Source organism: Dermochelys coriacea, chromosome 8 (assembly GCF_009764565.3).
Source record: "Dermochelys coriacea isolate rDerCor1 chromosome 8, rDerCor1.pri.v4, whole genome shotgun sequence".
Lineage (NCBI taxonomy): Eukaryota > Metazoa > Chordata > Testudines > Dermochelyidae > Dermochelys > Dermochelys coriacea.
In genome coordinates, this window is record NC_050075.1 from 104,967,973 (window position 1) to 104,991,395 (window position 23,423).

The 23,423-nt window shown below is 45.6% G+C and overlaps 1 protein-coding gene across 2 annotated transcripts in view; it reads right to left on the reverse strand.

The window, feature by feature from the left end:
• The window catches only part of MAST2 (microtubule associated serine/threonine kinase 2), a 401,769-nt gene that overhangs the window by 329,174 nt on the left and 49,172 nt on the right, over positions 1-23,423 (reverse strand). For both annotated transcript variants that reach the window (XM_043491345.1, XM_038412329.2), the window contains one exon: positions 2,189-2,331. In XM_043491345.1, coding sequence (XP_043347280.1) covers positions 2,189-2,331 — 143 coding nt within the window. The remainder of the gene's footprint in view (positions 1-2,188; positions 2,332-23,423) is intronic.

The window sequence follows — 23,423 nt, forward strand, 5'->3', positions numbered from 1 at the left end:
TCCTCATTTTGAACCGGGTATTCCCAGCCTCTACAGTTCACTTTCTTCATTTGTATTTTCCAGCAAAGACAATCTACCTAAATTGCCCCGCTTGCTTCTTCTCTTCAGAGACTGATAACAGAGTAAAAAGAAAAGGAGTACTTGTGGCACCTTAGAGACTAACAAATTTATTAGAGCATAAGCTTTCGTGAGCTACAGCTCACTTCATCGGATGCATTTGGTGGAAAAAAACTTTTTTTCCCACCAAATGCATCCGATGAAGTGAGCTGTAGCTCACGAAAGCTTATGCTCTAATAAATTTGTTAGTCTCTAAGGTGCCACAAGTACTCCTTTTCTTTTTGCGAATACAGACTAACACGGCTGCTACTCTGAAACCTGTGATAACAGAGTGATTGTCAACAGTTACAATGCAGCACTTCCTATGCAAGTCTATTTTATTCTTAATGTTAAACTCATTACAGAGAAGAAAAAAATTAAAAACAATGAAAGAATCTACACGCATGCTAACAAGCTTATCAGACATCACCCTACAACAGGGGCGGGCAAACTTTTTGGCCTGAGGGCCACATCGGGTTTCCAAAATTGTATGGAGGGCCGGTTAGGGGAGGCTGTACCTCCCCAAACAGCCAAGCGTGGTCCGGCCCCCTGTCTGGCAAGTGGTTCTTGCCCCCTGATGGCCCTCCCTGGGACTCCTGTCCCATCCAATCCTTCCTGTCCCCCGACAGTCCTCCCGGGATCCCTGCTCCATCTACCCCACCCTGTCCCCTAACTGCCCCCCGCTGCCCCATCCAACCCCCCACCCTCATTCCTGACTGCCCCCCCAGTATTCCTGCCCCCATTCAAGCCCCCTCTGTTCCCCTCCCTCTGACCCCATTCATACCCCTGCCCAGCTCCCCGAACTCCCCTGCCCTCTATCCTGCCCCCTTGCCATGCTGCCTGGAACACCCATGGATGGCGGCGCTACAGCCGGGCTGCCAAGAGCACCGGGACAGGCAGCCGTGGAGCCAACCATGCCACTGTGCAGCACAGAGCACCGGGTCAGGTCGCGGCTCTGCAGCTGTGCTGCCCAGCAAGAGCTCGCAGCCCCGCTACCCAGAGCACTGCGCCAGCAGCGCAGTGAGCTGAGGCTGTGGGGGAGGGGAAACAACAGGGGACGGTCCCGGGGCTAGCCTCCTGGGCTAGGAGCTCAGGGGCTGGGCAGGAGGGTCCCGCGGGCTGGATGTGGCCCACGGACCGTAGTTTGCCCACCTCTGCCCTACAATATATTCTGACAGGCTCAGTCCTTCCAACCCTGTCCTAAGGATTGGGGCCCTCTACAAACCAGGAATCCTGCCCGTTGTCTGGATCAGGAAGAAGGGCAGGCACTGAGCCAGCTTAAACTCAGGTTTTCCATCCAAAAGTTTGTCTTTTTACTCAACCAACCAACTTGGTATATATTACCAAGTTATATAACAACCTGAAAAAAAAAATGAGATTGTGACACCAAAATTCTATCTTGTCTGACCTACATAAACACATTATCCATATAATCGCTCTCTGGAAACGGGAATAAAGCCTACCAATCTGTGTGTTCCAAAGTGCAGGATAGCTATTTAATATATATCACTAAATGGAAATCTAAGGATAATTTTCATCTTTTTCTCCCCAGTCTTGTGCTTTTGACTTTTTTCCTGGTGCTTTGTCAATTACAGTACTTAAGAAGAAAGGAACATCAAGACCTAAAGGTCTCCATTTCAGAAAGAGCTGTATCAAAGGCAATTACGACTAGAGCTGTTCAAAATTTTCTGACACACTTTTCAGCAAGAAAATGCAGATTCAATGGAATCAAAACATTCCACGGGAACATGTCAATTCTGTTGCAACTTTTGATGGAAACAAGGCAGGCAGCCAGAAAAGATGCCCAGCCAGTCAGCTTGCATGGTTTCCTGCCAGCCCAGGCTGCCCCAGATCCCTGAGCAGCTGTCACCCCATGCTGTCCAATCACCAAGGGAGCTGGATGACTGGGAAACAGGGCATTCCCAGGAAACAGCAGCTCAAGGCAAGCTAAAAATTCCATTTTCCAGGCAGCTCTAATCAAGATAAAGGGTTGAGTTAGCCTAATAGAAAAGTCATAGAAAAACAGGATCAAATAACTTTTCACTAGGTAGTTTTATTTGGAAAATAGAAAACAGATCATCATCAGACTTACCAAACCAGCAGTCAGAGAAGGAGCAGATTGTCCCAGGGACTGGTTTCTCATGCGGACCAGGTTTGAGGTTTCTCCAGCTGGCTGCCATACTGATTGTCCCACTCCACTGTGCACACTGCTGGATAAGGGAAGCAGTTGCTTTCCTTTAAAAACAAAAACATGATCTTAACTTTTTACCAGTTTTATGAATTATAGGTTACATAATACAATGCTTAACCAAATGCAGGGTATAGGCAATGGTTTTCTAACCCATAATCATTCCTGTGGCTCTTCTATGAACCGTCTCCAATTTATCAACTTTCTTCTTGAATTATCAAAACCAGACCTGGGCACAGAATTCCAGCAGAGGTCGCACCAATGCCAAAAACAGGTAAAAGCATCAATACTCCTACTCAAGATTCCTTTGCTTATGAATCCCAGGATCAGATTAGTTCTTTTGGTCACAGCATCACACTGAGAGCTCATATTCAGCTGATTATCCACCACAACCCCAACATCTTTTTCAAAGTCAGTCTCCCCCATTCTATGACTATGGCCTACATTCTTTGTTCCTAGACGTCTCCATTTATATTAAACCATATTAAAACACATATTGTTTACTTGTGCCAGGTTTACCAAGCAATCCAGATTTTTCTGAATCAGTGAACTGTCTTCTTCATTCTTTACCACTCTCCCAACTGCTGTGTCATCTGCAAATTTATTAGTGATGATTGTGTTTTCTTCCAGGTCATTAGTAAAAACGTTAAATAGCATAGGGCCAAGAAACAATCCTTCTGCAATCCCTCTGGAAACACCCGCACAGTGATGATTTCGCATTTGTAGTTACATTTTGAGACCTATCGGTTAGCCAATTTTTAATGCATTTAGTATGTGCCATGTGTGACAGGGTCGGGCCGGATCGCTACAGAAAAGTAATAGAAAGCAGATATATTAGCCCCAGGTTAATTAGGTCCCTTTCCCTGGGTAAGGTAGCAGAACAATCAGAACAATCAGGAACCTTCTGGAGACAATTAAGACAAACAGGCTGATTAGAACACCTGCAGCCAATCAAGAAGCTGTTAGAATCAATTAAGCCTGGCTAATCAGGGCACCTGGGTTTAAAAAGGAGCTCACTTCAATTTGTGGTGCGCATGTAAGGAGTTGGGAGAAAGAGGCGCTAGGAGCTGAGAGTGAGAATGCATATGGTTGGAAGACTGAGGAATACAAGCATTATCAGACACCAGGAGGAAGGTCCTATGGTGAGGATAAAGAAGGTGTTGGGAGGAAGCCATGGGGAAGTGGCCCAGGGAGTTGTAGCTGTCGCACAGCTGTTCCAGGAGGCACTGTAGACAGCTGCAATCCACAGGGCCCTGGGCTGGAACCCGGAGTAGAGGGCAGGCCCGGGTTCCCCCCAAACCTCCCAACTCCTGGTCCGACACAGGAGAAGTTGACCTGGACTGTGGGTTCATGAAAACGGCCAAACTAAGGGCTACCGTGAAGCTCCAAGGCGAGCGAATCTGCCAATAAACGCAAGACCCACCAAGGTAGAGGAGGAACTTTGTCACACATGTTAATCTTATATTGTTCTACTTTTTTTACCCCAAATGTCGTGAGGAACCAAGTCAAATGCCTTTCAGAAGTTTAAGTATATTACTTCAATACTATTACTTTTATCAACCAAACTTGTAAACTCACCAAAAAAAGAAAGATATCAAGTTAGTTTGACAGGATCTATTTCCCATAAGCACATGTTGATTTTCATTAATTACCCTCCTTTAATTTTTTATTAATTGATCCTGGGCAAGATAATGGACTATCTGAATTGGGACTCAATGTCATGCTGACAAGGCCTGTAACTACCCAGGTCATCCTGTTCACCCTTTTTGAAAGCTGGCACAACATTAGCTTTCATCCTGTCTTCTGGAACTTGCCCAGTGTTCCAAGACATACTGAAAATCTACATTAGTGGTCCAGCAAGCACCTCAGTGAGCTCTTTTAAAACTCTTGGATACAAGTTACCCGGACCTGCTGATTTTAAAATGTCTAACTTTAGTAGTTACTATTTAGCACACTCCAGAGATACAAGTGGAATGGAAATATATTACCACCACCATATGATGAGACCGCATCATCTGTTTTTTCCACAAAAGCAGAGCAGAAATCTTTTTTGAACACTTCTGACTTTTGTGCATTATTTATTGATAATTCTACCATTTCCATCCAGTAATGAACCAATACTATTGTCAAAATTAAGACAAAAGGAAAAGGAGGACTTGTGGCACCTTAGAGACTAAAATTTATTTGAGCCTAAGCTTTCGTGAGCTACAGCTCACTTCATCGGATGCATTCAGTGGAGTGAGCTGTAGCTCATGAAAGCTTAGGCTCAAATAAATTTGTTAGTCTCTAAGTGCCACAAGTCCTCCTTTTCTTTTTGCGAATATAGACTAACACGGCTGCTACTCTGAAACCTAAAATTAAGACAGTTATTCACCTTGTGCAGTAACTGAGATTCTTCGAAACGGTTGTCCCTGTGAGTGCTCCACTTTAGGTGTCTTTGCGCTCTGCGCTTCTAGTCGGAGACTTGTGGTAGCAGTGCCCCGGTTGGTCGCGCACGTGCAACCGCCATCTCGCGCCACTCCAAGCAGTTACCTCATGTGTGCAGCCAACCACCACCCAGTTCCTTTTTTACCTCAGAGGATCGAGCTGAAAGTCCAAAGTAAAGGGGAGGAGAATGGGTACTGGTGCACGCATAAGGACAACCATCTCCAAGAGCCTCAGTTACTGCACAAGGTGAGTAACCTTCTCTTCATCTTCGAGGGGTGTCCCTGTGGGTGCTCCACTTTAGGTGACTGAAGAGCAGTGCCCCTCGGTTGAGAAGAGGGGCTTTGGAGTTGGTGCATGTATGGTGGAGAGCACCGACAGTCCAAAGTGAGCATCTGCAGCTGACTGCTGTTCCAGGGCATAATGTTTGGTGAAAGTATGGGGCGATGCCTATGTAGCAGCTTTACAAATGGCAGTGACGGGTACATGTTTGAGAAAGGCTATGGATGTGGACATAGCTCTAGTGGAGTATGTGTGAAGTCCAGAAGGAACTTTCAGATTGTAATTTTGGTAACATATTTGGATACAATTAGAGATCCATTTAGAAAGTCTCTGTTTGGAAATGGTTTGGCCTCTTGATAATTCTGCTGTGGATACGAATAGTCTGGACAATTTTCTGAATGTTTTTGTTCTCTCTATATAGAACGACACTGCTCTGCAGATGTCTAGCGTATGAAGGGACACATCCCTGTTATTGGCCTACGGCTTGGGAAAGAATACAGGTAAGTAAATGGGTTTGTTGAGATGGAAGGAGGTGGCGATCTTGGGTATGAATTTAGGGTGTGGGCGTAGGATGACTGTCCTTGAGGAATGTGGTATAAGGTGGGTGTGCCATTGGGGCACCCAACTCTCCCTCTTTTCGTGTTGATGTGATAGCTATTAGAAAGGCAACCTTCAGGAATAAGTGTAGGAATGAGCAGATCACTAACGGTTCACAGGGTTTGCCCATTAGGGCACGGAGAACAAGGTTGAGGTCCCACATAGGGGTCTGGTCCCTTAACGTCGGATAAGTGTTCTCTATACCCTTGAGAAAGCGCTTAGTCAGTGGATGGGTGAAAACAGCGAGTCCGTCCACCTTGTCGTGAAAAGTGGTGATGTCTGATAAGTGCACTCTGAGTGAGCTAGTCCAAAGGCCAAATTTTTTTTAGTTTTGGTATGTAATCAAGGATAGTAGGAGTGATCTGCTTGTCTTGGCATGAGAGAATCTTTTCCACTTGTGTGCATATGTTGTGTGTGAAGAGACATCCGCTGTTTAGCAGAATGTCTTGAACTTCCTTAGAACAGCATGTTTTGAGTTCTGTCAGCCATAGATTAATCACGCCTTGAGACGAAGTGTTAAAATGTTGGGGTGATGGAGGCATCCTGCATCAGCAGATGATGCAAGAGGGGAGGGGTTCGTGGTGATCGGACAGCCATCTGATCCAGATATGGGAACCATGTTTGTCTGGGCCATGTTGGTGCAATCAAGATGACTCTGGGATTTGTCTTGTCTGATTTTGTGCAAGACAAGGCTCAACAGGGGGATTGGAGGGAAGGCATACGGGGTGGGGCCTCCCATTTCATTAGGAAGGCCTCTCCCAGAGATTTCTGTCCTAGTCCCATTCGGGAGCAGTATTGAGGGCATTTGGCATTGTGGGTCGTGTCAAAAAAAAATCTATTGAGGGGAATCCCCATTGTCGGAATGCAGTTTGCAGAATTCATCAGTCCAGTTCCCACTCGTGCATCTGTGAGAAGTTCCTGCTGAGGTCATCTGCTGTGGCATTCTGGCTTCCAGGTAGGTAGGATGCTGTGATGTGTATTTTGTTGGAGATGCAACATTGCCAGAGGTGAACTGCTTCAGTGCAGAGCAGGTAAGATTCGGCCCCTCTTTGGCAATTTATATAAAACATAGTTGCCAAGTTGTCTGTGACAATCTGGCCAGTTTTGCTGCAGATCAGGGGGAGAAAGCAATGGCAGGCATTTCCAACAGCCCAGAGCTCCAGTAGATTTATGTGGAGATTTAACTCCTCTAGGGACCAGAGGCCCTGGATGGTGTTGTCGGACAAGCATGCCCCCCATCCTATCAGAGAGGAGTCCGTGGTTATAGTGACTGATGGAGTTTCCTGTTGGAAAGGAACGCCTGAGCAGACGTTTGTTTTGTCCACTATGTGACCAAGTCTTTCACTCTGCCAGGCATTGTAAGCAGTCTGTTGATTGAGTCTCTGTGGGGAATGTAGATCATATGTAACCCAGGTTTGTAGGCATCTCATATGCAGCCTAGCATATTTTACAACAAATGTAGTAGCTGACATGTGTCCGAGAAGTTGTAGGCACATTCTGGCGGACATTTGTGGGTTGTGTCTTACTGTCGATGTGTGCCCCTATGAAGTCAAGTTGTTGGGTTGAGGAGGAAAAATCCAGTAGGCCTAAACTGTTCCCACACCCTCTTTCCTCCCTTGTGTCTGGCTCCCGCCTGAAGGCGGTTAAGATATGAGCCACCGACTGATCTGAAAGCCTCATCTGAAATGACAGAGTAAGCAGCGTCAGCTGACACTCTTTGCAGAGAGGGACCATAGGAAAGTGGTGGACACCCTAAACAAGCCTTCCCAGTGTGAGTGACCTGAGTGAAAGTTCTCTGGGTACTGGGAGCCGGTGAGTCCAAGGTGGCCTCTGCCTCACCTGAAAGGTACTGGGACTGGACCAGGAAGGTTACTGGGAGACCTATCACCTCACCAGAAAAAGGGGGCGGTGTGGAATCACTACCTCACCAAAAGGGCACACAGTTTGTGTCTTGTCTGTGTCTATCTATGCAGTAATAGTTCAGCTCATCAGAATGGGGGCCGGTGAGTCTAAATGGAGCATTGTCCCGCTAAAAGGTACCCCAGCCTATTACATTCATGTTAAATTACAGTCCCTTTACTTGCAAGTTTTTGAAAAAGTGAAATTGGTGCTCAAGAAACAATTCCAGTTTGCAGTTTCCCGTAGAGGGAAGTTTCAACCTTGACAAGATTGTGCACCGCTGGAGCGCCCTTCTTGCCAACCACGTCGGACCAAGCCAAATGGAAGCATATTTTGATTGGTGTGGAGAAACAGAAAACCGGTGCCGTGAATCTCAAACAAGGAGTCTCAAGGACTCCCAGGAGAAACTTATATTGCAATTAAAAGAAACCAAAGAGAAATTAACCTCTCCCCGACCCCGGGCTGGTCATCCAACTCCTCTCTACCCCTCAAGGCCCCTACAGAAAAGCCCCACTGTCCCACCCGAGGACTTAATAGATTTTTACTTGGAAAACAGACAGTTGGTTGCTCCTATTGCCCCTATGTCACGTCAGCCACCTGGGTCAGCAGGCCCGGGGTTGGGCAGAACAGGTGGGAAGACCGAGAGATCGCCCCCACCAGAGTACAATCAAGAGACGGAGGTTGACTCCACTGCCCCAGGATCCCCATCTCAAACCGAGGCACGATCCCCAGCAACCTCATTCAGGGATTCCTCCGGGAGCCCAGTTACTAACTTAGAAAATACATGCCAAAACTTGCACAGCCAGATAGGAGAGCTGCTGGCTGTAACCGGGCCATTGACTTGCAGCCCCTATAGCCCGCCATCTAAGCATACTAGATGCAGATCCCTACAATCCCAGAGACTCCTCGCGCCCTCCGAGGATCCCCAGATTGTGCATCAGCTTCCCTTATGCCAACTCCCAGGCATAGGCCCTTCGGGTCAGGCATCCTTAGTGACAGTGCATGCACCTTTGTCTCCCATGGACCTGTACAACTTAATTGAAAAATTCCCAAAAATAAGGGAGGACCCTGTCAAATTCCTGGAAGAATTGCAAACAGTTATATGCTGTTACAATACTACCTGGGCAGATTTGAATCAATTTTTGAGGAGAGTCTTGCTCAGGAAGACATTGAACCACATTATCGAAGAGGCAGATTGGCCCAAAACCGACCCAGGTATGAGGGACTTAGAAAGGCTTAGAAATGAATTACTAGATGCAATTCTGAAAGTCTGCCCGAAAAAGGCGGACTGGACCAAAATTAGCGTTTGTAAACGAAATAAAGGAGAGAGCCCTGCTAATTATATACAGCGTCTTAAACAGATGTTTGAAAGGTATTCAGGTATAGACAATGCAGAGAACGACGCTGAACAAGCTCTCGTGGCTGCTTTTGTCCAGGGACTAAATCCCCGGTTGGGCGACTAGTTAAAAATAAAAGGAGTACTTGTGGCACCTTAGAGACTAACAAATTTATTAGAGCAAAAGCTTTCGTGAGCTACAGCTCACTTCATCTGATGCATTAGCTGTAGCTCACGAAAGCTTATGCTCTAATAAATTTGTTAGTCTCTAAGGTGCCACAAGTACTCCTTTTCTTTTTGCGAATACAGACTAACACGGCTGCTACTCTGAAACCTGTAGTTAAAAATAGGCATTGTGGACTGGGAGGGAAAAGACCTGAAGGAAATCCTATCAGCAGCCCTGCATTACCATTGTCAGTTAGAAAAGAAAAAAAAAAAAGAGGACACAATCAAAATTAATGACCCTCCAAATCCAGAACGCACAAGGGTTTTGCGGTAACCGCCCAATGTGGGGAAGAGAGAGAGAAGGCAAAACAGAGGTCCCTTTCAATCACCCACCCAGGGACAAGGTGGTAATAGTGGAGGCCCCCCCAGCCCAGTTACCCAAAAACTAAGTAACACCACTTGTTACTACTGTAAGCAGGAGGGACACTGGAAGAATAATTGCCCCTATCGCTATGTCCCACAGACCAGTGCTTGCCCACCAACCACACCTGTCTTTCCACTGCCACTTCCTCCCCTCGCACCAGCTTTCCCTCAAGACCACTAGGATAGCCAGGAGACGGGTAACATCATTGTTTCACTTATTTCTGTAGACCAGACTGGGCCATATGTAAACTGTATGATAAATTGCACTCCTACTTCTTGTTTGTTAGACACTGGTGCTGCACAATCCACTCTCTGCACTAGCGATTTTCCTTCTCTCCCTGTAACCTCTGAAATAATAAATGCGGTGGGAGTGGGCAACACTCCCATTCCTCAACCCATCTCTTCACCTCTGACCTGTCTATCAGCCCTCTATCCGACCAACATGCTTTCCTTCTCAGTCCTTGTTCACTGGCTAACCTTTTGGGAAGGGACTTGCTGTGCAGATTGAATTGTACCATCTGTTGCACCCCAGACAGGGTCTACTTAGATGTCCCGGATTCAGGACACAATGAGGTCTTGGCAGTTTTGCAGATGGACCCTTCCGAGTGGGCGGCCAGCTCCAGTCCTTCCTTGTTGCAACAGGAACTGCTGGCTAAGGTTCCTCCCTCCCTGGAGGCTGAACATGCCAACCAGGTTGGGGGTATTAGCACTGCCCAACCAGTTGAAATTCACCTGAATCCAGCAAAACCTCTTCCTAGAGTACAGCAGTACCCTCTCTCAAAACAAGCCAAGGAAGGGATTCACCCATTACCCCTCTTATTCAACAAAGAGTTATTGTTCCTACCATTAGCGAATGTAACACCCCATCCTGCTGGTAAGAAAGCCTGTCAAGCAGACTTGGTGCTTTGTTCAGGACCTCCAGGCGAAAAATGCGGCTGTTCTCCCTACCTTCACAGTTGTTCCCAACCGTGCTACTATCCTTTCCTATGTTCCCCATTCCGCCGTATACTTTACAGTTGTTGATCTCTGTTTGGCTTTCTTCTATATCCCGATTCCTAAAGATAAGCAATATCTATTTGCCTTTACCTATCAAGGGCTTCAATATACTTGGACCAGGCTGCCCCAAGGATATACTGAATCGCCCACTTTGTTCTCCCAGACCCTTAAAAAGGATCTCGATGACATCGAGTTCCCAATGGGGTCCACTATGATCCAGTATATAGATGACCTGCTACTAGCATCCCCATCATTGGAAACCTCAAAAATTGATTCCCTTATGTTATTGCAGGCTCTAGCCCAAAAGGGTCAAAGTCTCCAAGTCCAAAGTGCAGCTGTCTGTCTGTCCAGGATCTATTATTTGGGACATGATATTTCAGCTGGAGAAAGGCACTTGTCCTCTGCGCGAGTACAAACTATCCTCCACTTCTCTAGACCAACCAGTAGGAAGCAAATGCGTGGCTTCCTAGATATGGCCAGGTACTGTCGGCAATGGATCCTCGGGTATGCAGAGATTGTCAGGCCCTTACAAGAGCTAACACATGACAAGGTCTGAGCGCCCCTTCCATGGTCCACTAAAGCCAAAGAAGCTTTCACTCAGATTAAGAAAGCTCTTACCAGATCCCTCACTTTACACCTGCCACATTATTAGAAGCCTTTTACACTTTATTGCCATGAATAGGAGGGAATAGCCTTGGGGGTCCTTTCCTAAAGTCATGGTGATAAACATTGTCCCTAGCATATTATAGTACACCTTTGAACCCTGTAGCAGCTGGATTCCCTCCTTGTGGGCAATAGCTGCCTCCGCTCCTCTTGTGGAGGCTTTTGCTACTCTCGTTTTAGAAACCCCCCAATCTCTTGCTGTCCCACATGCTGTAACCGCCCTACTTTTGAAAAGCAAAACCCAAAATCTCTCTCATTCCAGACTGACCAAGTATGAAATGTTGCTTTTAAATGCTTTAAATGTAACCCTTACCCGCTGCCCCGTCCTCAACCCCACTTCCCTGCTCCCCATGGCAGCTGAGGGAGAGCCTCATGATTGTTTAACGGTAACAGCAGAGCTCTCCACCCCTCGAGTTGACCTGAAGGATGCCCCACTTCACAACCCTGATTTGCTTTTCTATGTAGATGGATCCTGCCTTAGAAATCCTATGGGCCTACTCATGACTGGCTATGCGGTTTGCTCCCAACACGAGCCTGTGGAGGCAAATTCTCTCCCGGGAGCTCGCTCAGCTCACGTCACAGAACTTGTCCCCTTACCCGTGTATGTACCTTAGCTAAGGACAAATCAGTTACCATCTACACCGACTCCCAATATGCCTTCGGAGAGATTCATGACTACGGGCAACTGTGGAAATACTGAGGGTTTCTCAATTCGGGGGGGAGGGGGCACCACGGATTAGTAATGGGTCTTTTGTTAACGCTCTCCTCTCTGCCCTACAACTCCCTTCCGCCATTGCTATTGTAAAATGTGCTGCTCACCAGAAACTTTATGGTGATGTTACTAAAAAATGCACTGGCAGATACTACTGCCAGACAGGCGGCCCTTTCCAGGTCTCTGGCTCCCTTTGAATTTGTGTATTTCTGTGCACAACTCCCCTCCATGCCTTCCTCTCTCCACGATTTAGCGCTGATACAGGATTCATCCCCGGATTTAGAGAAGGACAAATGGAGGTGGGATCGATGCTCCTTGCATCCAGATGCTTTGTGGTGCTCCCCAGACAGCCACCTGGTGGCGCCCAAAGATCTACTCCCCCATCTTGCTCGTGCATCTCATGGAATGGCGCATGTAAGCAAGGGCGGAATGATTGCCTCAGTATTGCATCAGTGGTATGACCCAAATTTTTCCATTATGGTACAGCAGTACTGCGATTTTTGTCCGATCTGCCTGGCCCACCACAGTGGCAGGCCAGTTCGGACAAAACTAGCAGTGCACCCCACCCCGTGGAGACCCTTTTTAAATATCCAGATTGATTTTATCAATATGCCAAAGTGTTGCTCTTATGAACATGTCCTTGTTTGTGTTTGTATGTATTCTGGTTGGGTAGAGGCCTACCCTTGTGCTAAGGCCGACTCCATTACCGCAGCAAAAAAACTGTGAAGGGACTTGATCCCTCAGTTTGGGCTGCCTCTCTCCATTAACAGTGACTGAAGTACCCATTTCACAGGTCATATTATGCAACAAATTTGCAAGGCCCTTAACATCACTCAACGCCTACATTGTGTTCATCACCCCCAGAGTGTAAGGGCAGTCAAGCACAAAAATGGGGAACTGAAAAATAAACTCTCCGAGATCTGTGCTGAAACCAACCTAAAATGGCCTGATACCCTACCCCTTACTCTCATAAATAAGAGAAGCACACCCTCGCGCAAACATGGCCTGTCCCCACTGTTAGGGGGCTTATTCCTTCACCCACTTACTTCCCTGGTCCGTCTCGTATGCACAGAGAGCAACAATACCCGAAGTCCAAAGGTGCAAACAACTTGATGTTTATTGGGGTGAACTTCCAGCAAGCATGATTCCAGTTTCCTTCCTTAGTGTCTCCCTTCCCAGCTCTGACACCACAGAGCCTTACCTGTGTCCCTGTTCCCATTCCCCCCCTTACTTCCTGATTGACTGCAGACTATACAGTAAAACTTGAATTCTGCTTAGCTATACCTTAACCTATCATTTTACTGAAATTTAACTAACAATCCTAACATATTGTAACATCATTATTTAACCAATTATATTCCACCACCTTAATTAGTTTACACCGAGCAAAATTAATTATACAGCAGACAGAAAATCACAGAACCAGACAGAGATTATGCAGACAAACAATAGGGAAATGGGGACTACAGTGATAGAACAAACACAGAAATGAGAATTTCACATCCCAGCTACTGATAAGTGAGTTCTTGCCAGACAGGATACTATCAAACTAAGTTTCCTTTTACATCCTCTAGGCATTTCCCTTTCTCTGGAGGCGATAGGCATTATCAGGACAGGATTGTATTTCTAATAGCCCAATAGCACCTTTTTTCAATGTGACTAGTTTGGAATGTGAGGATGTGACCGTTCGCTTCCCAGCTTATGGCTGCTTCTATTGCTTAGCCAAAGGCCTCAGCCTAAGAATAGGGCCTCAGACTGTCACAGTGAGAGAAGGACCTTACACCGGCAGAGAGTGATTCTCTCTTTTATACCTCTATAACTAGCCAAGTGATAAGAATACACCTAAATTCTTAGAGTATAGGCCTTTACAGACAGGCCTGAATATCTATATCCTAACACCCACATCAAATCCTCATGGCCAGGCCTATGAGAATGCCAATGTCCCCTCCCCCGCTATCAAGCCAATTGAATCTGCAATGACCTATTGCAAGGCACTAATTCAGTGCATCAGGTCTATTCACCCACAGGTGCAAAGTGTCCTGCATGAGCCAGCTGACTCTCTGTGCTACCCGGAGATTGGGTCTACATCAAAGTACACCAGAGAAAGACCTCCCTGGAGCCCCGTTGGAAAGGCCGTTATCAGGTCCTATTAACTACCCACACGGCGGTCAAGTGCAAGGGACTTGTCAACTGGATTCACGCTTCCCAGTGCAAACAGAAGATGCTACCCTTAAATCCAGACACTGAAGAATTCCATCTGACACACCCCGCCTCAGAAAGCGCCTAACGTGGTGACATCAGAAACCTTCCTCCAGCTTCTGAGCAGGAACCCAGATACAACCTCAGGGAAAAAAGTGATAACTCTGGTGAATTTGCCTTTATAGCCAGCTGAGGCATCGGCCTGCTGATAAGAGGGACACTGGAGATCAAAGGCCAAAATAAAGCCTTTAGCAGCCCAGTAGAGAGCCTAGCACCTGCTGGCACTCGGTTGCCATGACCAGTCCTCAGGTCAGAGTAATGGAATTGGCCATGGTGCAAAAATGGCTGATGCCTTCTATTTGGTTCGTATGTGTAACTATGTTCTTGTTACTATTGCTCAATTTTCATGATACTGTTATGTTCTTTGGGTGGACAAATCCACCAGCAATTCATCAACAACAAAACACTTTGAAGGACCGGGTGCAGTGCCAGTAACCTCCCCCTTGTATGATGTTAAACCATGGACGTTTCAAGAAAGGAGGAGGTACATCCACTCTGCTGAAACCAAAGTACAAGAATTGCTGACCAGACAGGTCATTGAGAACTGGCCCTGGTGGAAGAGATGAAGTATTGTATACTGGCAAGGAGGGAGATGTGGACTTTTTGCTTGTGAATGCGGTACTACTTGGTATTTAAGGTTTCTCCCGGGGCAGCAGAATGTGCTGTTGGGCAAGTACCCCGGGGATGTACTGCTCTCCCTAACTGGCTCCCAGAAAATGAATATCCAAAACATCTTGCTACCACAACCGTTAACCCAACCATCCGTTCCTCCATTAATCTCACCACCACCCCCACAACCTACCCAAATAGAGACAATACTATATAATCAGACAAGACCCAATGGCCAAAACCTTGACATAAGTGTTTTATAGAAATTTTGTTCAGAGAAATTATTTTTTAAGATTCGGGACCGTTCATATGAGCAAATGATTGAGTGGAGAACAGACGGGGTGGTGGAAATAGAAATATATCTCATCACTGCAACTGAGCCCCAAAAGTCAGAAATTGATGGGGCCCATAGTGGACAAATATGATGGCCATCCCGGAGATTGAAGTATGCTAAACAAAAAGGGCCCTTATTGTTATTTGGTCACTCAACTGGTAAATAATCAAACAAATACCCAAAAAATTTGTTCCGCTGCTGAAAAAATTACCTGTACTGAAAACGTCCCAATAACTAATAATTTAAACTGGACTATATTGCAGTACACCCCGTCCTATGCTATTGATGCTGGGGCCTCAAGAGTATATAAGGGTGTTCAGTCATCAAATGTGGTATAATACTTCATCAACGAGAGATGGGTAGGAGTTCCGATGGACTATAATTAATGCTACAGTAAAGACTATAAAATTTTTACTACCCTTATCTTGTTTTCAGATGACCTCTATATATCCCAATTGTTCAGAAGGAGCTGCCATTAGATTGGCACAGCAACAGGCCTGGGTTTCCATTAGAAAAAGGAGGGACTTAACTGGACACCTATGGGATGGTGCAAATAGCGTGGCTGCAATCTGGAATATCCATAAAAGTCAACATGAGGAGGAAAAACTGGGACAGTTAGAAAAAGCCCTGGGTCTTATTACTGGAGCACAGCTAGCCCAGGTTCAGGCTGGTGTCGGTGAATTATACGCTATCTCCACCCTTAGCTCAATGACCCAAAAGCTGTTAACAGAGATGGTACTGGGTATCACCGACGCTGGAAAAGCATTGCAGTGGGATCTGGCTTGTTCAGAGGTTCAGGATTTTCTGAATGACCAGCTCATGGCCATTCAGAGGGATCTTGAGCATCAGGCGTGGCCTACTGCCCTTAAAAATACCTCAGGAGTTCCAGCTAATCTGTGGCCGTGGAGACATACTTGGAAATTTTCTAAATGGAAATGCAGATGTTCACAGCGCTCCTTCCAAGCATACAGGCAGTCGGAGGGGTATGGGCTCCCACCTACCGAATGCTGCCGGGTCTGTGGGGAGGATGCATGTGGGATTGGATAATTCACAGAGACATTTAGGAACTTTAACTACCTTGTATGCCCAACCGATTTTAGTCAGTGCTCCTGGAGTAATGCCCGACATTTGGGTAGGGATTGGAAGCCAATGGACGCTCTGGCCACTAGAACCCCCTCAACTTCAGCGTGTACGTAAACTGAAACCAGGAAAGGTTGTCGCTGTTCATGACATTTGCTGGGAGAGTATGGGACTACCCTGACAGGACGCCTACTTTTCCAAGCTAATGATAGCTGTGTGCATGTTGAGACCACTACCTTGAATGATGTACACTTTAATCTCACCACAACCGCAGGCAATCATATAATACATTGGCCTGCAGATAAAATTCTACAATTAGCCCTTAGGTTCCAAATACCCTTTAACTGGACTACTTTAATACCTGACTGATTCCAAAAATTGCTTTCAATCCTACCAGAGGTTCAGAAAATTTCCGAATTACAAGGACAAATTCACATGCTCCTAAATATATATCAAGCCGAAAAGAATGCCTTTTAAATTGCCTATAAAATGTCTACTTTATGTACCCAGACTGATGTATTGTGTTTTGTGACTAAAGTTGTACACCAATCCCAACCACATTATATCACCACCGTGGGAATGTTGTTGCTTTTATTGCTGTTTAGCAATGTTATTGTTCCTGTAATAGATGTATTTATCATTGCCTATACAGCCACAGACCTGCCAACCTCGGTTCAAGAAAGCAGGTGGCACTAATGATTGTGAAAAAAAAAATGTACAACAGTTTGGACAGAAGAACAGGAGGACAAAGAGGAGGAAATTAACAAGCTCATGGCTATAGAAGTTTAGGCCCAATTAGTGGTGCCAAAAAGGCACCAAAGGGGGGAGGGGGAATGTGGAGGAAAAATCCAGTAGGCCTAAACTTCCCAAATAGGTCTAAAACTTTGGTCAAGCTAACTGTGTGTGTAAAAGCATAAGAACGACTGAGGAAAATTCCATTGTGGGGCAGCTGCAACAGCACAGTTTAAGAAATGTAACCCTAACAGCTAGAAATTAGGAAAGACCCATTAACCGCAAACAACCACCTGCCAACAACAGGAAAAGCTTGTTTTGCTACATCCCAAATAAGGAAAGCTATTGTTAAAGCTTGCACTATATGCCAAATAAGAGAAAATGCTGCTAAAGGAAGCGTGCTTAACAAATTGTAGTTTTCAGTTATATAAACTCCTGTATTTTCTGCTTACGCAGAGCAGCTATGGCTGACTCTCCCTGTATACTTAGATTTCAAACGAGTGGTTAATTTTCCACCACAGGATCAGGATGGATTTCTGCAGGATGATTTGTAACCCTAGGTTTGTAAATAGGTTTAAAGTGATGAGAATAGCGTGGACTGCTTTGGTCTCCATGCTTTTAGCAGGCAGTCGTCTATCTTGGGGAATATGATCACACTGCTTGCAAAAGTGTGCTGCTGCAACAGCTAGTACTTTGGAAAATACCCTTGCAGACATGGAGGCCAAAAGGAAGTACCTTGTATTGGTAATCCAACAGGTTGCCCAGAGTGAATCGTAGGAATCTCCTGCGTCCCAGGTGGATAGTGACGTGAAAGTAAGCATCCTGTAGGTCGAGGGCCAAGAGCAAATCTCCTTTCTCCAATGCTAAAATTATGGTTGCTAGGGTTACCATCTTGAAGAGCTGCGTTCTCACCAACTTGTTCAGTTTGCGCAAGTCCAGAATGGGCCTCCATCCTCCTGTTTTCTTCGGAATGAGGAAGTAATGCAAGTAAAACCCCTGACCCCTGTGCTGAACCAGTACTGGTTCCAGGGCACCTAACTGCAGGAGATGGTTTGTTTCCTGCTGTAATAGATACTTGTAAGATGGGTCCCTGAAGAACAGGGAAGGGGGGGGGGTGGATAGGTGGAATAGAAAAAGGGGATGGAATAGCCCTTCTATATAATTTCCAGAACCCATTTGTTTGAGGTGATGGTTCTCCAGACTGGGTAAAAGGGTGTAAGGCGGGCCCCAAACGGGCTGGAATTTAGAGGTGACTCTGGAATTGGAGAATGTGGGGTTCTCGTGTCCTCGACCAACACTACAAAACGTTTGCCTAGAAATGGGTGGCTGAGACGCAAACGACCGCTCCTATGTCCAGCGGCATCTCGACTGGTGCTGCTAGTGGCGTTGGTCATAACGTCATTGAGGCAGGGTGTATGGGGCAGAGTGGAATCATTGGTAATAAAATCTGCCATTTCTTTCTGTTCGCAGGGACGTAGATTCCGAGAGCCTTTAGTGTCGCATGGGAGTCCTTCAGGGTGTGTAAGAGACATCCATGCTTTCTGAAAACAACTTTTGCCCCGCAAAAGGTAGTCCTCTACAGTCGCCTGAACTTCTCTGGGGAAGCTGGAAAGATGGAGCCAAGAAGCCCTCCGCATGACAACGGACGGGCCGCTGGAGCGGGCCACTATGTCAGCAGAATCCAGAGAAGCCTGCAGGGCCATTCCAGCGATGAGGAAACCTTCAACTATATCAGCCTTATATTGTTCTTTTTTGTCATTTGGGATGTGCTCAATAAAAAATGACATCTGAGAAAAAATGTTGTGTGTGTACTTGGCCAGTAACGCAGAATAGTTTGCTTTGTGAAACTGGAGGTTCGCCGATTATAGGCTTTTCTGCCAAAGAGGTCTAGGCATTTCCAGTCTTTATCACAGGGGATGGTTTTGGTCTGATGTTGCTTCCCCCTTTGATTAACTTCCTCTACCACCACCAATGAGTTTGAGGTAGGGTGAGTAAATTTAAAAAAACACAAACTCAGCTCCTTTAGCTGGCATATAGTACCTCTTGTCAGATCTCTTACAAGAAGGTGGAGCCGTGGCTGGCATCTGCCATACGATTTTTCCTGGGTCCATAATGGCAGCATTAATGGGTCTTGCTATCTTGGCTGACGGAGAAGCTTGCAATATATCTGTCAGCTTATGTTGAGTCTCTGGTAGCTCAGCCAGTGAGATGTCTAATGAATCAACTACTCTTTTAAACAAATCCTGAAAGGATTTGAAGTCATCTCCCGATGCTGGGGGAGGCAGAATTATTGTTTTGTCCAGAGGCGAAGACAAGATGTCGGTAGGGTGTCACGCTCTGGTCTGTCTGCAGATTCTTCTGCTTCCTCCTCCAACAGTTCCAGGGACGCTGAAGCAGATGGCAAAGGCGATCGCTGTGTCCTGGACCTGTGTGGATTGGAGGACTGGATGTTCTGGTCTCTGTATAATACCCAGGGGTCCCAGTATGCCCACTGCAGTGGGAGGGTCATGGAAGGGGGCACCCATTGTGGAGGTTGCCAACCTGCGCCCACAAGGGTCCAGGTTTGGGAGAGGAATGGAAAGGGGTGCCCATTCCTGTCTCCACTTCCTCCTCTTCATTACTGGAAAGAGGAAGGGCCGAGAAAGTAGGTGGAGCGATAAAGCTTGGCCCTGACTTGGCTGGGGTACTGTCGGTGCCAAAAAGCAAAGTTCCCAGGGTGGAAGTAATGAAGAGGTCCGCCTGCCTGATAAACTGTTGTGGTACCCGGAGGTTCGGTACTGGCGCGGAGGCAAACTTAGGCTGGAAACCAGAGGGAGCGTTCTTGGTGCCGTAGGCTTACCATATTGTATTAGTGCAACAGGTGACGCCATAGTGCTGCTCTGTGCCTGAGGTTTCTTAGGTTCCCTCAGTGCCAAGCTAGGAGGCTTAGCTTTTCTGCTGTGAGAGCAAGACCGCACCAGGTCTTTCACTTTTCTGGACATCTCTGTACTGGAGCCTCGCGGTCCGGCCCTCTCGGTGTCATCGGTACCGGGGCACTTTTTGTGGCGCAGATCGTTTTTTAGGAGGTGAATCACAGCGTGACAGAGTGAGAGTGCTTTTTGGGGGCTTTTTTAGGACCAGGGTTCTTAGCAGCCATTTTTGACAAGGACCCCCATATCTGAGGCAGCTGCAGGTGAGGACTGGCAAGGAGGTATCGGGGACTCAGGGTCAGAGGGATCTCTCCCGCATTAAAAGTTTTAGTTGGAAGTCACTAGCCTTCTTTGTCCTCACTGTGAGTTTGTTACAGTGGGGACACTTTTGGGTAATGTGTCTCCCCCTCAGGCAATGGACACAGTGTGCTTGGGCGTCTGTCACTGGTACTGAAAGTCTGCAGGTCAGACAACACTTGAAACTTGGAGAGCCAGGCATATCCGAGGCTAAGCTGAATAAAGAATGGGAACAGTCCCAGTCTAATGCCTCTTCAGCTACTGCCCACCTGAGGCAGGGAGGAAAACACAAAATTTAATGGTAAACAGAACTAAAATAAAAGGAGAAATCAGTAACGAGGGAAATAGCTGAGAAAGTAGCAGAAATTAGAGGAATATCAGAGCTGTGAAGGGCACTGCTCTCGTTCTGACCAAAGCCAAAGGTGGTAGAGAAGGAACTGGGTAATGGTTGGCTGCGTGCATGAGGTAACTGCTCGGAGCTATGTGAAATGCCTCGTGTGTGTGGCTAACCAGGGCACTGCTACCACAAGTTACCGACTAAAAGCGCAGGGCGCCAAGACACCAGAAGTGAAGCACCCACAGAGACACTCCTCAAAGAACTTTTTGTTCACAATATACTTAAATTCCTTATTGTTCTAAAACCTCTTCTGGTCAAAGGTTTCTCCTTGTGTCCCTGGGCTTCCTTTATCAATTTTCTACAATTCCTAATTTCTGATTTATATTCATTAATATCAAGTTCCCCTTTCTTCCATTTGTTATATGTAAAGGTCTTGGTTTTTACAGCTGCCTTCCCTTCCCTTCCCTTCCAAACCAGGTTGTTTTTTTTTTAAACCATCCAGCATCCTTCCTCGATTGCTGGCTTGTGGCTTTTTGGGCATCTAGTAAGGTGGTCTTAAATGATGCCCAATCATCATGCACATTTTTCTGATTAAATTCTTCCTCCCAGATGATGTTACTTATAATTGCTTTCAACTTCCTGAATTTGGCCCTACTAAAGTAGCAAATGAATATGTTAATGGTCTGGACTTTATACTATTTGCATATTATAAATGTGACTGGTCATGATCACTTGTACCTAAGCTACCATTTTTTAATTCTGTGATCAGTTCCTCTTTACGTGTTAGGACAAGCTCTAATATAGAATTCCATTGTGTTGGCTGCAGCACTTTTTGAGTTAGGAAACTGTCATTTATAATGTTGAGAAATTCTGGAACATGAGACCTTCAGCATGTCACTCAAATTAAAATCCCCCACGATCACACAGATTTTTTTTTCCCTGCACATTAAATAGGTGAGTAAGGAGATAGTAATCCTGTTCCCTTGTGTGATTTGGTGGTCTATAGCAGACACCAACTGATACCCCATCTTGTTCTTTATCTGATACAATACTGATTCATAAGCACTCAAGATCATTTTGTTCCAAGTTATCAGTGACTGTGAAACACCACAAGCCCTCCCCTTTTGCCCACTCAATTCTTCCAAACATTATAAACATTAGTTTTAACATTCCAATGATGGGAATCATCCCTCCATGTTTCTGTAATACTAACTAGATAGAATATATGCTCATAAAGGAGCAATTCCAATTCCTCGTCTATTACCCAGGCTCCTAGCATTGTTGTACAGGCAATTCAAGAATTTCTTCTCTTCATGTCCTTCGGTTCCTTGATTAATTTTGTTCTCAACCTCTCAATTTTGTGCCAAGTGCTCATATCTCCCCTCTTTTTACCCTCCCTTTTGCTACTAGTTTAACCCCTCCTGACTACTCTAAGCCAGCCTGTGTCTGAGAAGATTGGTCCCTCTTCTGCTGAGGAATAGGCCATCCAAACTCCCCCACAGAAGGTGGACCAATGTTCCACAAAACCAAAATTCTCCATCCTGCACCACTTACCTAGCCAGTCATTGACTTTCAGAAGCTTCTGTCTTCGGTCTTCCTTTGTGACAGGAAGTACCTCAGAGAAAAGTGCTGAAGAAGAATGTCCAAGCACTCTTCCAAGTTCCCTGAAATAATCTACTATCTGCAAGATACCCAGTCATGGATATCTCATTAGTGCTAATGTGAACCATCACCAATGGATCCTTGCCTGCAGGCTTCAGAAGCCTATCCAATCTTAGAGTCTTGTGTCTTGGCTCCAGGAAGACACTATACTCTCCTTTTGCCCACTTGTCCCTTGCAGAATGTTCTTTCGATTTTTCTAAGCACTGAATCTGCAACAAGGATCATTTGTCTTCCTTGGATGGCTAGATTACTCTTCGTTGGCAAGTTTGATTTTCTTACAGGTTGGGCCAAATTGCCATCCACACGTCCTGTACCTCTCCCTATTCCTTTGGACCTACTGGATCTTGAGGTATCTTCCATAGTTTCACTACATTCCATACTAGGTCCTCAACAGGGAAACTCACAGCCACCCCAATTCTACGCAAAAAGAAAAGGAGTACCTCTGGCACCTTAGAGACTAACAAATTTACTTGAGCATAAGCTTTCGTGAGCTATAGCTCACTTCATTGGAGCATTGAATGCATCCGATGAAGTGAGCTGTAGCTCACGAAAGCTTATGCTCAAGTAAATTTGTTAGTCTCTAAGGTGCCACGAGCACTCCTTTTCTTTTTATGAATACAGACTAACACAGCTGCTACTCTGAAACTAAATTCTATGCTATCATGGAGACTAAAATACACATTCCAACTTTCACAACTCTATTTGATTAATCGTTATGAGAAGACACCCATCTATTCTATAACAGACTGAGAAAAACCTTTTATAAGCTTGATTATATGTGTTTGATTTTGACTCTACCACACTATATAGCCAAACTCCAAATGATCTGCATGAAATCTCAGATGGAGTTTTAGGTCAGGATAGATTCCTCACCCACCCACTTTTAAGAAAAAGTAGTATAACAAAAGCAAAAGAGATGTTTGAAGTTTAAGCTTATTTAACAGGAAAATTATTGATAACGCTACAATTAAATACAATACACAACGGACAACACAACTTCTTTATTCCTTTTTACTGAAACAACAAGGAGTCCGGTGGCACCTTAAAGACTAACAGATTGATTTGGGCATAAGCTTTCGTGGATTAAAAAAACCACTTCTTCAGATGCATGGAATGAAAATTACAGACGCAGCCATTATTATACTGACATATGAAGAGAAGGGAGTTACCTCACAAGTGGAGAACCAGTGTTGACAGGGTCAATTCAGTCAGGGTGGATGTAATTCATTCCCAATAACTGATGAGGAGGTATCAATTCCAGGAGAGGGAAAGTTGTTTTTGTAGTGAGCTAGCCACTCTCAGTCCCTATTCAAACCCAAATTAATGGTGTTAAACTTGCAAATGAATTTTAGTTCTGCAGTTTCTCTTTGAAGTCTGTTTCTGAAGTTTTTTTTGTTCAAGTATGGCTACTTTTAAATCTGTT